Raw genomic sequence first — 16,004 nt, forward strand, 5'->3', positions numbered from 1 at the left:
CCCAGCACCGCTCAGCACCGCCCCAGCATCTCCCCAGCACCGTCCCAGTATCACCCCAGCACCGCCCAACATCGCCCAGCATCGCCCCCAACATCGCTCCCAGCATCGCTCAGCACCGCCCCAGTATCACCCCAGCACCGTCCCAGTACCGTCCCAGCACCGCGGGGCCGCGCAGTGCGGGCCCAGCTGGCTCAGCTCGGGCGCTGGTCCCGGTGCTCAGGGCTGTGTCCCGGTCCGCAGAGCTGTGTCCCGCACCGCAGGGCTGTGTCCCGGTGCTCAGAGCTGTGTCCCGGTGCTCAGAGCTGTGTCCCGGTCCGCAGAGCCTGCGCTGACACCGCTGAGGCTCTGCCTGCAGCTCGGGCTGTCCTCGCTCCAGCCACAGCCCCGCACTGCCCCTGGGGAGCCCTAGGGAAAGGTCCCTGCCGCGGGAGCCCGAGGAGCTTCCTTCTAGTCCAGGAATCTCATATGCTACCGACTCTGTGGATGAAGTCTCCAACCCAACCCAGAAATAACCGTAAACCCAGAATTCCATCCCAGAATATTCAGAGTTGGAAGGGATCCAGGAGGAACATCGAGTCCAACTTGACCTCTGTCAGGCTTGGGGCTGTGACCACTTCCCTGGGGAGCTGTTCCAGTGCCCAACCACCCGGAGTGAAGAACATTTTTCTAGTATCTAACCTAAACCTCCCCTGACACAACTTCAAGCCATTCCCTCAGACCCTGTCACTGGGTGCCAGACTGGTGCCTGCCCCATCACTTCCCCTCCTGAGTAAGTTATATACAGCAGTGAGGTCTCCCCTCAGTCTCCTCCAGGCTGAACAGACCAAGTGACCTCAGGCACTCATATGGCTTCCCCTCAAGGTCCTTCACCATCTTTGTTGCTCTCTTTTGGACACCCTCTAATGGCTTAATATCTTTCTTGTATTGTGGTACCCAAAACCAGTGGCCTACTTAAGCAGCTACCATCACGGGAGACACTCTGTTCCTCTGTGCAACCATCATTATAAAGCAAAACTTTTGAGACATACATAAAACTCTGGATATGTCTTAAATCCCCCAAAAGAACACAGCTCAAATATTCTAAAGAAAGCCGAGCCCTCATACTCAACTCAGCCTGCAAAACCAGCATCTGAAAATAGCCCATCGGGAAACTAAATTTTCAAAACCTATGGGTTTTGTTCAGTCATAAGGCTGCAGGCTTTGGGAAATTAAACAGTAGAAGTCACAGTGACTGCACAGGCTTATGAGAAGAGATCTCACCTCCAGGATTACTTTGCTAAGCAGGAGCTGCAACTCTGATCCATCACTTACCTACTTTCCTGAAGACCTTTGCTAAGTGTAGGGTCATCATTCCCAGGTCAAATGAAAAGGAAACAACGAGCTATAAAACACATTTTATTGAATGAACAAAAGTCTAAAAGTCTCCCGGTTTTGGTTAACAAAAGCAGCAACCTACAAAACCCCTGCATTCCATGACAAATTTTTTTATGTCAAAAAATTAATCCTTGTGCAGGTATGAACATTTTTACACAGAACAATACAACTGTTGAGACGTGCCTGGGCAAAGAACCGAACAAATTTCAAATCAGGAAAAAAAAACCCAAGAAAATAAAATAGAGACTGCACATGGACACCTGAAAAAGCTTGAATTGTTTGCTGGCCGAGAGGTATATCCATTGGGGCTGCCAGCAGTTTTCGGCACTTGCACCCCCTTCATACAAAATGAAAAGAGCAGCAGAAAAATGACAGAGGTTTTAAGACTGAATAAGGAAAAGAACTGCCAACAGAACGCAGTGTTCAGCTAGCTCATTTGGCTAATGCAGCTTTTTAATACTGAAATTCACAAGCTTGTGTTAAGTGAGTCCACGCTCTCAAGAGGCTCCAGGATAAGAATTCAGCCACTATACCCACAGAACAAAAGCAATAGAGAAGGTCCATCCTCAAACAGGCAACTCCTCACAGTCTAAAACAGGCAACCAGGTAAGGGAAGTGAAACTGACACCTGGCTTGACAAGATATGATTATCTGACTGACAGAAGTCTACTGGGAACTACATGGAGAATGTACATTCACTGTGTAAATATGACTAGGTTTTCTAAACTATGTGACTTTTTTTCCTTTTCACTGGATATGGGCAGCCTTAATAAAATGAAGTGTTAAAAAGGAAGGCAATGTTTGCTTGTATCCTTACACCATTTGCAGAATAGTCCTTTTTTATAAAGTCATATCATAATTTTTCATGCTTTTGAACACCAAGTATTTTCAATGAAGTTGGCTTATTACATTGACTAATTTCAATCTGCTTTGTTTTAACAGATCAGGACATAGTACAATTATTTCAAAAAGAAATGATTGATTTTGCGGTCATATTTACCTTTGATTTCAAAAGTACAATAATCTGTGCTTATCTGTCAGTTTATACATCAGATCTCATTCATTTCAACCATATCATCAGATTGATTTAATAATTATGAAGCTGTATCTTACACCATAATTTCTATTCATATGTATTCTAGGACTAATAGATCCCTAATATGTCTTGATTAAAACTAACTTTAATATATCAGCTCTATCATCTAAAGTTAATTTTAATCATTACCATCGTAATCATTGTAACTCTGATACCCACTGTTCCTCCTCTCACGAAGATTAGATTTCTTCCACATAGATTCTTGATGAAAACTAGCACTGAAAGATCGACCCAGTCGTCCATGTTGTTTCTTAGAGATATTGTCTTCACTCTCAGACTTGGAAATTCCTTGTCCTTGTGTTTGAGATTGTTTATTCTGTCTAACATTTCCAAGCGGAAAATTCCAAGGACCAAATCTTTGCCAGTTAAGTCTCTGAAAGGCAATGATGCAGTGAAGATTTCCTCCAACCTAATCAAAGTAGAAAGGTTCTTTGTTAAATACACACAGGTGAATTTCTAACATACACAGATATTTGAAATCAACATCAGGGCAGGTAATACAATTCTCTAAGAAAGAAAACAAACAAAAAAATGCAACAACACACAAACCAGAAAAGAAACAAACCAAACCAAACCAAGAAAAAACCATAACCACAAACAAACAACTCAAATCAATCCGTTTTCATTGCTTCCCAGATTCAATTACTGTCTTCTTTCTCACTTTTTAAGTTATCCATTTTATCTTTCATAGGCCACTATCACTTATCTTCTGCTAGTTGTTTTACTCTCTAGCTACCTTCTCAGAAATTATCTGTTCTGGTCCCTTCTGATCTTGCTGACACAGTCTTCCATAGGGTCTTCACATTTGAAATCATCTCTTCCGTCTATTATTTCTCATAGACTTCCAATCTGCAAATCACAAATACATCCTCCACCCAGGAGATACAGCCCTATCTATAGGAAAGAAAGCCACATGCATTGACAATAAGTCTGCACAAGGGAGACACATGCATTCTTTTATGCCCAATCCTACTTGATTGTACTTTGTTTCCCACATAAATGTTGCTAGGTCATGCCCCAAAGGGTCTGTAATTTGTCTGCAGAATATTTCTATACTAGCTGCAGCTACATTTCAAAACAGACAAATTAAATATTGTGACCAATTGTATACAGATATCCTGGTTCATCCTAACAAATGCCAAGCTACTGCTGTTTTGTATCTTGTCCTGCAAGTCAATAAAAAAGACTCCGGCGTGCAAGTACGCACATTTTACTTTCGTCTTCAGCAATACTTCTTAACATAACTAATTTCTTTAGAGAAGTTATCTTACACTGCTGAATATGAACAAGTTAGCAAAAATCTACCAGGAATTTCCTCCCATCTTAGTGAGTACCTTCTTTGTTTTTCGATGCTGCAATCCTCTCTCCAGGTGTCGAATATCTAGATATTCTGGATTTTGAGTGTTTAGGTCAGTGACAATATCTGCCCACCTACAGAATAAAACTATTATGACTCTGATGACATTTATGAAACCTCAGCAGCACTAAGACTCACATACACATGCACACAAATACAGACCTGGAGCTTTAAATAGTCTTACCAGTGATTTAAAGATAAATGAATGAGCAAAGATATAAAAGACTCAGTATTAGAGACATCAAGCTAGATATAAAAGCATCACTTTTAATCAAAGCATTCACAGTGATTATTCCTGCTCTTGGGAAATACCTTTCAAAATGAGTAAGAGTACTATGAGTCATTAGTTACATACCTTCTGCTTACTAATTCACCAGTTTGTGACAGGAAGAAGCAAAGTGTGGTTTAGGCAAGGAGAAACCTTACCTTTTTCTTTATTTAAACCTCTCTTACCCTTTTATATTATCTTGTTCAAGTCATTGTTTGAGGTTTCTTTGCTCACTAAATCTGCATTTACCAGACAGCTCTCATCACAACTCCCTCCTCCACTTCATTTAATTCTGAACTATCAATTCAATCATTCCCCATTCACTCAGTTCTTCAGGGATTCACAGTTCCTTCTAGCCCAACCGAAACAAATATCTTGGTATTCCAGACCTCTTGAAACCTACACATTGCCTTTTCATGTCTACCAATGTCTGATTATGTGGTTCTCTCTAACATCACCCTCCAAGCGCAGAAAATGCATTTCTGCCCCAGCATTTGCCCTCCTACCTTAAGCACAGACCTTTCTGCTAGCTCTCACTGGGAGTGTAGCAGAAGGAAGAATGTCTCCACAACCAAAACTAATATTACAGAGATTTTTATTCTATATTCAGAAACCTTTTCCTGTGTCATTTGTAGCTTACATACCACAGGACAAAGTTCTGTCATTGGGATCTATAATATGCTATTTCTCAGCACAGTAACCACACAGATAATATGAATTTAATTTTGTTGCACTTAATCTCATTAGTCTAAATACTCAGGTATTTGTAGCTATTGACATAGTCACATTACTGACAAAATAAATAATAAAAAAGGTATTATCACGATTATTTGTTTTCACTGCTCTTCTCCTAATGTATTAAGGAAAATCACTCCATAATTAACTCAAGGGTGACAGAGCAGCTATTAGCTAAAACATATGTTTTGGCCATGGAATTAGTTTCTTGAGAAAAACTACTATTTTGCACTGTTCCCTGATTTCAGAAATTATTATTAAGCATTACGAACAATAAAGTCAAGTTAAGCTGAGAAAGGGGTTCTATCAATTTATCATGACAAATATAACCAATTGATGAAATTCCTATTTAGCAACCTCCAGCTCTCCTAGTCTGTATGTCTAGTTTAGACACCAACTTTGCATGGGCCAGACCTCATCAGAAATGTACTGTTTTAATGCACAGATAAGCTAATAACACAACAGAGTACAGGCTGTACCTGCACCTGAGCTAGGAGATCTTGGTAGCAGCAGAATATCCTGTGCACAGCCCAGACACAGCCTGTGAATGTCCTCAGCTGCTGTGTAAACTCCTCCAAGGGTTGTACAGCCTCAAGGTTGCAACTGGCATGATCGCAGACAACTGAGGTGTCTTTTCTTCCTGACTAACATGAGCTGTGTCATACTCAAACAAGAAAAATGGGCTTAGGTTTTCAGCAGCCCACGTGTATCCTGACATGTGATACAAAACTGCAGAGCCAGCCTTGGGGTCAAAACACAAAGCTTCTCACTGAACAGCACCTGTTTCTCTTAGATATATATATATATATTCATTGAAAAGAACTGAAAATTCACGTGGTTAACACTAAGTAGAGAAATACAAATTTTTAGAAAGAAAACACTGCTTTATATTCTTATCAAGTAACATACCTTTTACAGTGTATTGTCGGATGCTTTCTGCTTGGCTCTCCAATTAAGATCCAATATTCTACTTCTTGCTGCAACACACGACCTCTGTTCAATAGAAGATACAATCCTAGTAAGATTTATTGTGCATATTAAAAAGAAAAAGAGATGTTAACATTCTATCGTTCTTTTTTGGATTTTCTAACATTAAAATGGTTTCCTCAGTCTTGCTAAAACCCACTCCTGTGCTATAAACAGTGTTTGTGATTACATACAGAGAACCTTCTTGCTTCACAAGGCCTGGAAGCAAGATAGAAGCTATTGCATATTATTTGGGAAGACAGATTTTCATTAAAACTAGTGCTATTTGGATGAAAGGCAGACTAGTACATGATCTAAATATAAACATATAGGTAACAACAGAAATAAGAGTTGGAGAAAGCCACATGAATGTAGAACGAACATCTTCCTCCCTTATCTGTGATGTGTAACAGTGATGAAGGAGTCCTTTCCACTATTTTTAAACTATACTTCTGCTGACAGTTGTTACTAACAGCTGTAGGGTAACCTGTAAGAACACAACAGGTAACTTCAGCTTCTTCCTCCTAAGCATCCAATACCACATATTAAAAACCAAACCCTTCACCTGACACTAGTTCAAGTTTGTGATCTAATTCCAAGAAACTCAAGGCCTGCAGTAACCTTGTCAGGGAAAATTCGTGACAAATGTCAGAGCAGACTGATGGGATACACAGGATTGTTCTGTGACTTCCTGTGTATAATTAGCTTGTGAAAAACTACTTCAGTTTCAATTGTAACAAAACCTGAGATTTTTCTGCCTAGGGTATTAGACAGCATATGACCTTACTGCTTGCAACAATTTGCTAACTTGTAAAAAATCCCCTGTAAAATAACAACGTATGCCATCATTGCACAGATGGGAAACCAAGACACAGGATAGATTCATTGACTTACCTAAAGTCACACTGGAAGTCTGTGGTTGAACTGGGAACTGAACCCAGGTCTCCCGAGTCCAAATCCAGCAACCTAAGATCATACAGGAAGTCTGTGGGTAACCTAAGAACTGTCTCTAAGCTCAGCCTACCAATCTATCTACCCACTTCTGAAAATGTTTCTTAGCTTGATTTTTAAAGAAAAGTTTTTCCTTTGTAACTAGAATGCAAAAACAGGTAAATAAGAACTGCTACAGAATCTATTGGCAGTGCTTCTGGAACCAGAACTTTTCTTTTTTCTCAGGAAGATCAAAAGATATGAAGAAAACAGGATGCTCTTCTGGTCTGATCTCCAGCCTAAACTAAGGCTGCAAAAGCTCCTTGAACTTATTATTTCATGTCACATTGTTATAAGAGAAGTGTTGTTAGAAAAAAACCCTAATATTGTCTTTAAAATAACCACTAGTAACTGATCAAATAAGTAAGCCATTAATGTTCTGGTAATAAACAGACTCATGTGTTGGATTTCTATTAGGGGCATGTTTTCCATACTCTTTTCACCAACCTGACATGTCAGTGAATGCAGCCTTAATAGAAAACTGTATTCTTTTGTTCACATACTCACAGCTTTCATTAACCCTATGGTCAGACTCACACTGGGAACAAATTACATTAGGATGATTATGCTTTACTATCTCCAAATGATTACCATTTTCAACTCTAAAAGCAAAGCTAGCATTCTCCATTCCTGTATATGCCCTACCTCTTCTACACAGCTCAAGTCAGACTGCTTGGCAAGCAAATTGCAAGACTGAGGCTCACCTTATACCAGCGACCTACTCTTTTCACAGTTTAGCATTTTACTATTGGTATCTGCTAGTTTTGCCAGGGATTTTCTTCTTATGCTCTGTACTAACAGATACTGACCAATGCTTGACACTCAAGAAAGTCCCACAGAAGTCTCCAATACCTACTGTGTTTGCCACTACTTTGGGAAAGGAAATCCAGTTTAACATGATTCTGTGACAAGGTAAACCAAACTACTCTCAGCAATAGAGTACGTAAGAGTATCCTACTACACAGAGCACGCTACTACATAGAGCAGCAAGTTGGCCTTGCAAAAGCCACCATAAATTGTGTCAAAGATTAATATTTTCAAACTTAGAATTTGTGGGTTTAATGCAAGCCTTTCCCTAAACTCAGTATGAATATCAATGCTATTATCTCCTTTAAAAACCTGTATTTAATTGAAACCTGTATCAACTACTACATCATATTATCCTGAGTAACTTCCCCCTGACAAATCTGAAATTATTCAGGTAATTGTATTTTTATTCCAAAAACAACTAATGTGTTGATATTCTCCTGGACTTTTAGAAGTGCTCCAGCACTGTTTAAAAAAGTCAAACATACTGTATTAGTCCAAAGATCTCTTCTGGCTTCTTTCTTCTACCCATTCCCTGTTCTTGCCATACACAAACACTGGTTTCTTTAAATGTAAATTATATCACAACCACCTTATAAGGGATTAATATCCCTGTAGGCTTGTTGCTTCTAGTTTATAAAGAAAAATCACAACATACACACACTTCTTTTGTCTTCCCCTCCAAGTTCTCTGGGAACAGACTGCCCCATAATTAGCTGACTTTTTACTGTCTTGCCTTAAAAAACACTTGGCTTTTTTCAGCCTATATGTTTTTATTTTTCAGACTAGTTACCTTCACTTAGCCTTCAGGTAAATAACTAGGCTCCTGTATCTGGCTAAAATGTCTTTAATTTCTTAGTACCACTCGTAGTTTTCTGGTTTAAGTTCTCTCAACCTAGTCTACTTATTTATGGCTAATTTTAAGTCAATCCTTTTAAATCACAGTGCAGTGTTTGGCTAGTTCAGACGTAAATGTCTTTAGAACAGACTGAAATGTTATTTAGGGAGAAAAAGAGTAACAAGTTGCAGGAAACTTTTTTGTATGTTTCCTCCACTAAAATAAGCATAAACACAGTATCTTACCTGTAGGCTTTACTAGCTTTTACTGGGGTTGCTTCAAATCCAATTGGGCAAAAATAATGGTTTTGGCAATGGTAGATGTAGGCCATTGATTCATCTCTCAGTCCACGTGTCAGCTTTGCAAGGGCCCCTGCAGCTACAAAGGGAGATCAGATTACAGGCCAGGGGGCTTTGGATCCTGCATAACACATTCAGCAAAAGAGACCTATTTGATAACACAAAATAGCCATACTGCTTTTGAAATTAGATGCCATGACCTGACAGGCATGCATAAAATACAGTTTTGATTTCAAACCTCTTGTTATTTTATATCAGGCAGGAAATTAAATACTATCTCCCACACGGTCTGTACTAGGGAAATGCAATATAAAGTATGCTTTGCATTTAGATCAAAATGGTATTAAACATTCCTTGTTCCAAAAAAAAAAAAGAACAAAAAGCATCTCTTAACCTAGGAAATGCACACTGCAACACAAGGCCATCCCCCTGCCCCATGTCAGGTGTAGCACATGTCAATGATGCTACTGAAACCCCTGAAAGCTTTCAAACATTTGGTATCATGAGCTCCTTGGAGCTTCCTAGTCTCAAGAACAAATTTGGGTATACAATATTTTGTAATATGACCACAGTGCTCATTTTCAGGAAAAGACTAGAAGAGGCACTGAAACATGACAGAATTTTCAAACGGAATAACAAGAACGAACAAAAATTATTTCCACTTTAATAATCTCCCCCAAAACTTTTCAGGATGGTTTTATGCTTTTAAAGAACCTTCCAGCTAGAAGATAATTAATTACCCAGGCTATACCAAAGGCTAGGAAGCTGTGTATGAAAGTAAAATTTTTTTTTAGGCAGCACACTTAAAAATAGACCTAAAAATGCAGCTTCATAAGCTACTTGAGCTAATTTTAGAGACAGATGTTAGCTAAAGACAGGCAGAACAGATCAGTTCACTAAAACTGAGTTTTTTAAAAGTATAAAGCATCTATTTAAGGACTAATACTTTCATGCTGGACATTCCAGATTTTTATACAACACAGATTTCTAAAAAGCTGAAACTAAACTGTGTTGTTCCTCCCAGTGTACGACAGAAAACAAATCCTACCACACACCAACACAGAACTGGAAATGCAGTGTTCTCCTGGATACCTTAAAATTCCAGTTCTGAAGTGGCAGAATATATAGCATGGAATATATTTCATCATAATAGACATACAAATGAGAATTTGAGCAAAATAAGAGGAAAAGTAAAAACAGAAAAAAATCAGGCGATTTGGAGCTGTTTGATACCTTATCTCAAACTGGAAGTACTACTTACAGACTTTGTCCTGTCACATGCTACACTTTGCAGGAGTTTTCAGTTTATCTACTGTAAATGAATGCTTTAGGATCAGTTACGTACCAGTTTCTCCAGCTGTCTTGTTCTTCCCATGAGGTTTATACAGAACATATGAGCATCCCTTGATATGGAAGTGATCGTTTATTTGCCTAAACCATCTGAAACAATAAGCTTAAAGATTGTAGTAACTCAAGAGTTATTAAATGCAATTTTATTTCTTTTGGCTTTTCCTGTGCTTGACAGTTTAGGAAAAAAAAAGTCTGAGTGTGCTACTAAGCACCTGCCACTAGTATACAGACTGTAGATGACCATGGTGCCTAATGTAAACTAAACTTAACACATCATGGAGAGAGAAATGAATAAGCAAAGCCTTTACCTTCATTTTGCCTTTTCAGACATGACACAGATCCATAATAACCAAAGGTCTTGATGTGAAATTTTGGTCCTATTCTACTCAGTCCAGTCAACTCTAACTTGCAGTTACTCAGCCTTCAGAAAGACAACCATACTCCACAGCACCAAATTTCCTTTGTAAGTGACACAAAATCCAAGACACCAGAAGGCAGGACCTCTGCACAGTATGTTGGCTTTCTGTCACATAAACTTCACTAAGCCCAAGCATTACATGAGTCCCATACTGCAACTCCTCACTGCAGCAGCAAGTGAGGACAGGACTGCAATTTTTCCACATTAGAAGATAAAAATTCACATGTCTGAAGATAATACCTCAGTCATCAGGCTATGCTGGGTGATGCAGTTGGCTCCCAGCACTCCTGTTTCCCAGTCTGCTAAGTACTTTAAAATTATGTGACCAAATAGAAAATAATAAAAAGGAAAAAAAGGAACTTCTCTGCAGCATGCAGGACACTCACAGGGGAAATCAAAGAAGAATTACAAGTTTAACTTTTGTCTGTATAAACTGTTGACATAAAGAGACAGAACATTTTATCAGCTTGGTCCCTAAGGGTTGCTCTAACAAATTCTGGATCTGAGTCTCTTAAGGCAGACAAGGAGATTTTTCAGGACACTGTTCAATGATCCAGCCAGTATGCTACCATTAGAGAATAGACTGCTGCCATATTTTCAAAGCCAGCACCAACCTGCTGAGCCAAACACTATATATTGCCTTCAAAAAAACTTAACTAAATCAAATGCAACTCATGAAGCAAGGAAGAACACTGCAATTTTTTTTTTTATCTCACAGGGGGTTAACACACCAAAGCTCTGCCAAGATGTTCAACACAAAACTACAATATGCTCCTTGGCTCTGCTTAATCCTAAAATTCCTTATGAATTTCATACCAAAAAAAGTACAAAGTTTAGGTCCAACTTACAAATATCAGAAAACAGCAAAGCAGAAGTGATATAAAGTTCGAAAGTTAAAGTGTTCTGTGACTCCAGCTCCATGTTTTTGTTTTAGTTTGTTTTCCCCTCCTCCTCCTGAATCACTCCACTGCAGCAAAGGTGCAGCACTCACTCTCTCATTTTCAGTTCTTCAATTATATTTTACATAAAGCTGCTAATGTATCAATTGCATTTTCAGGCTGTTTCAGTGACATTAGCAAGCATTTAGCATGCATTTTCAAAAACAGGAAAATGAAGGAAAACATATTCTAATGAGGAGACTGGATTCGTTATACAACCATTAAACAAATTGAACCAAAACTCAAATAGAATTTCACATCCACCTGACCTGTGTAGCAACACTGCACTATACAAAATGGCCAGTGCAAACAACTCTTTGAAAAGTTTCTTTGGGTATTGTCAGAGTACCCAAGTATGCTTCATTAACCTACAACTTAAGAGGATTAACTTGTGTCAGCCACTTTTTTTTTTTTTATAAATGAACTACTACTGCATTTTAAGAGGTTCTGTCTCTTAGGTTTATGTTATTCTTGCATATATTAACAATTTAGCTGCATCAAAATAACCAAACATACCTCATTAGAGTTGTATTTCCAGTGAAGGGACCAAACCTAATCTCTTCAAATGGGGGCTGAAAGCCCAGTATATGCAAAGCCTCTTCTTGAGTAATGGGTGGTAAACTGAAAAAGAAAAAAGTATTGTTTAATAAAGTAATTAGCAACCTATTTTAGACACTCTAGAGGCAAAGCAGTATATGTGTGACTTACCTTCCAGCTCCCAGCGTACTATATAAGAAATTCCAGCAAGACACTAAGGATGAAATTCCACAGGAAGTCTTGTACTGAGGTCGGCTAACACAATACCTGAAACAAAAAAAACCCTAAACACATTAGTAAACATCCTTGATTTAGTTACAGGACCAACCTGAACTACTTTTCTGTGTGCCATGTCACTATAGTGCTGTGTAATAGCAAATGTTTTTATGTCATCTGTATTGCAAACAAACAAAAAGCAAAACTGTTTTCTTTGAAAAATACCCAACGACATTGAATAAATATGTTAACCAATATCTTTGTCAGATGCTACTATCCTATTTCATATAAATCAGTCAGATTTCTAACAGCCTCATGCAAGTTCTGTACAAATGATCCTGTAGGAAAAAAATTATTCTGCCCTAACACAATGTCTGTTTTTTTCCAGTCTCTTCTAACATGTGATATTGTAATAAACTGTATCTCTACCAATCTACTAATGAATGTCATTCCAGGTCACAGATTCCGTAGGTTAACTCTAATTTTCTGATGTCACAGACAAGAGTAAGAACCAGATAGATTCATTAAACTAAGTGAATTTCGTGAACTATATTAATGTGATAATGGTTGTATAGAACTGACAGATTCTGGTCAAGCATTTCCCAATGAAAAGCAGTCAAACATATCTAGTATGTTTACAGTTACTTTTTGCCTGACCATGCTAATGAACTTGCATTTTGTTTCACAATAAATTTGCTTATTACTGAAAGAAAATATATTTAGAAAGAAAAATGCTTTTAGAATTTCAGCATTGAGAGAAGCTCTCATTCTTCTTGTAGAACATGAGACAGTGTATCTATGCTTAATGCATCCCCATTTCCACTACAAAAATTATGAAGACATTATTAGTAAGTTTGAAATCAGGTAACTAGCAAAGGTGTTTACTGACAAACTACATTGGGATAATCTTAAATACAATTTATAAATATACCATCTCCGAAGATCCAACACTTTCCTCTCCTTCACATCCTCAAGAGCTGAACGCTGAGGACATTCCCTGCATTGTTTGCTTTTTTTGTCCACGGATTTTTTCTTTGTCCCTTGTTTCTTCATGTTGCCTGCAAAACAGGTTTCAGAAACCAATGAATGCCTAGTTTACCTTTCATAGCTTGCTTCTTAAATACTTTTAGTAATAGCATACACCTCAAATGTGTTAAGTGAAAATGGGACCAAACATTTACTGAAAGGCAAAAGCTCAAACACATAAGCAAGATAGTCACAGGTCTGTAAAGCTGCCATTAGCTTTGTAAACAACATGGTATTTAGATCATGAATGGAATAAACGATGACCTGTCCCACTGTTTAGAGAGAGAAGTCAATCTGATTATTCTAATGCGCTAAATCAGCCGTCCCAGAAATAGACACTCAGACCAGTATGGTCTCCCATCTCCTAACATTAAATGCACATTATGAAATGCTTTTTTTGCACTGCCCACCTTGCAACCAGCTACAGTCACTGATGAAAACTTAGATGTAAATTTAGTAAGAACAATATACACCTGAGGTCTTTTCCTTTTTGTAAAGGAGAGTTGGGCCACATCCCAGAGTGAGAATATTTCTGTCCCATTTTGAAGCCATCATATCCAGATGAAATATACCACATGCATTTCAGAAAATATGTCCATCCTGTAAGATGCTAAAATTTGTTTCTTGTTTTTATTTAAGCACACTACATGTACACATGAAAAGACAATGGCAACTTGCCAATGTCGTTAAGATTTGCTAAACTGCAGTTTGACTAGCTAGTCAAGCCACTAAGGAAAACAGAAATACATAGACTGCTCCAGATAAGCAGAAGGATTACAGGACAAAGAAACCCAATTGTGTATGCAAGTGCTTGATTCACAGTTGCAATCTGTGACTAGGCAGAGAAAGAAGGTGCTTTGAGAGAAATGGGTTCCCTAACACTGTGTACATACAGCAAATTGAAATAAAGTTCTGTTACAGAAACCTGCTGCTTTCCTAGGCAACTGTCAGGATTTCATTGACTTCTTGTCATAAACAAACACAAAACACATCTCTGAAGTATCTTGAAACAGTCAGGCAAGTGACAAACCCGTACTTAACAGGAAAAGGTAACCTCTGCACAATGCACTAGGTCCAATTAAAAGAAAAGAAACAAAACAGGGGCAGTGAAACAAAACAGAAGCCACCCTAAACAATACCCCAGGAAGTCCACACATAGTGAAACAGAAGCCAGCCTTGTTTTAGAGTCACTTTGCCAAGCAGCTACACTTGATTTTTCACTCCTACTATATCTCTCCTTTCCTGATGAGCAGGTTCTTTGAATTGAAGTACAGGCTCTTCCATAGCACTTCCACGTGCTGGCCAGCACCTTCTGCATACCAGCTCAAAACATGAAGTCTTTTCCTTTCACATCACATCCTCCCCATCTCACCTCCTTTGTTCTTCAGATTTGTGTTCACGCCATTGAACTCCGATTTGTCGATTTCCCATGCCAGTGGAAGCTTTCCAAGATTGCCAGGCAAGCTTTCCAAGTTAGCATCTTCACTGTAGATTATGTCTGAAGCACCAGTTTGAATGCTGAGTAAGCTAGGTGTGTTATTTCCAACATTTAAGGCAGCACTGCCTGATAGGCAGGCACTAACTGAAGCACTTGGGCTTTTACAAATAGATGTTACTCTGTTTAAAAAAGCATAGTCTGAGCAGATGGTATAAAACTTTTCTCTTGTGTGAGTCACAGGACATCCCCATGGGTAGTGCCCATCTCCCCTAGACACCAAGGATGCAGTGGAGGCGTCTGACATGCAGTATGGCTTCACAGGATCGCGAAGAGAAGCTTCTGGGGATTCTTTCCCAGGTCTGTTCTCAGTGTTTCCATTATTTCCAGAACCATTTTCCTTTTCATCTTCTGAAATGGTAGGCATTGAATGATACTAAAAGAGTATTGAACAGCTAAAAATATTTTTTCTTTATGCTTCAATTACAACAGGGTTTTCGTCATTGCCTCCATTGCCTCTGCAAGGTATCAATGAGGTACCTGAAAGAAAATGAGAGTTAGTACAGGTGTCTCAATCAACATAAAACATGCACAAAGCTTATTTGCACAAATACCTAATAAAAGCTGAAATACCCTTGAAAATACATCACAACATACATGGTGCCTTTTCCTAAGCATCTCTAGAACTCTACAAACACTTCTTATTCTTTGAGGTGCCAACAGCATGCATACAGTGATAAAGATATAATGAGTAAATACACATATAAACCAGCACATGCCTAAAAAGATATAAAAAGAAAAAATTAAAAGCTTCTTAAATCTACACAGTTGTGGTTGATCCTTTCTATGCCTCACAGTCACAATACACTGTTAATGCAGAGTACAAAATAATTCATACACATCAATAAATCACAGGAACAGCAACTTAAGGTCATTTAACTCTGACGAATCCTGCCTACTTTCACTGCAAGTGAAGTTCAAGCACACAATTAGAGTAACTATAACCTCCATCGATTGCAAATTGACAACACTTCCCTCGCTGCCTTCCACTGCTTCCCTCCTATGGCTGCTAAGGGTTCCCGTTTATTTTTACGTGCCTCCTATCCTCCGAGATGTGTGAAGGAGAAGGAGGTTTTGTTTGTGGACGCTAAGAATTACCAACAACAGATTTAGAAGGCTGGCTGGCTTTAAACGACCGTTTCCAAAGAGCAAGCTGACAGCGTGTGTGTTATCTGTCATCTCGGCAGTCTGCGGGGAGGCGACACGCGCCGCAGACGGGAACCCTGCGGAGGGAGGCAGGAATTCCTCTCCAGACCCGGCTCTGCGGCACTTCGGGTCGCTGCTCCGCCCGGAG

General features: G+C 38.9%; 1 protein-coding gene across 3 annotated transcripts; it reads right to left on the reverse strand.

Annotated features, from left to right (window-relative positions):
• Positions 1 to 1,379: 1,379 nt before the first annotated feature.
• On the reverse strand, positions 1,380 to 15,193 carry BIVM (basic, immunoglobulin-like variable motif containing). Of its 3 annotated transcripts, none has more exons than XM_009072295.1 (10): positions 14,588 to 15,193; positions 13,121 to 13,247; positions 12,145 to 12,240; positions 11,953 to 12,057; positions 10,076 to 10,170; positions 8,677 to 8,809; positions 6,691 to 6,762; positions 5,740 to 5,823; positions 3,805 to 3,901; positions 1,384 to 2,879 (listed from the first exon to the last, which is right to left on the reverse strand). In XM_009072295.1, exons 1-10 carry the CDS (start codon positions 15,075 to 15,077, stop codon positions 2,589 to 2,591), a joined length of 1,590 nt encoding a protein of 529 aa, XP_009070543.1. In that variant the 5' UTR covers positions 15,078 to 15,193; the 3' UTR covers positions 1,384 to 2,588. The 3 variants fall into 3 exon arrangements, with proteins under 3 accessions (XP_009070545.1, XP_009070543.1, XP_009070544.1); XM_009072296.1 differs by lacking the exon at positions 6,691 to 6,762 and adding an exon at positions 7,639 to 7,641 and having other exon boundaries at positions 2,106 to 2,879; XM_009072297.1 differs by lacking the exon at positions 6,691 to 6,762 and having other exon boundaries at positions 1,380 to 2,879.
• Between the last annotated feature and the right edge of the window lie 811 nt (positions 15,194 to 16,004).

This window comes from Acanthisitta chloris, unplaced genomic scaffold, assembly GCF_000695815.1.
Source record: "Acanthisitta chloris isolate BGI_N310 unplaced genomic scaffold, ASM69581v1 scaffold21853, whole genome shotgun sequence".
Lineage (NCBI taxonomy): Eukaryota > Metazoa > Chordata > Aves > Passeriformes > Acanthisittidae > Acanthisitta > Acanthisitta chloris.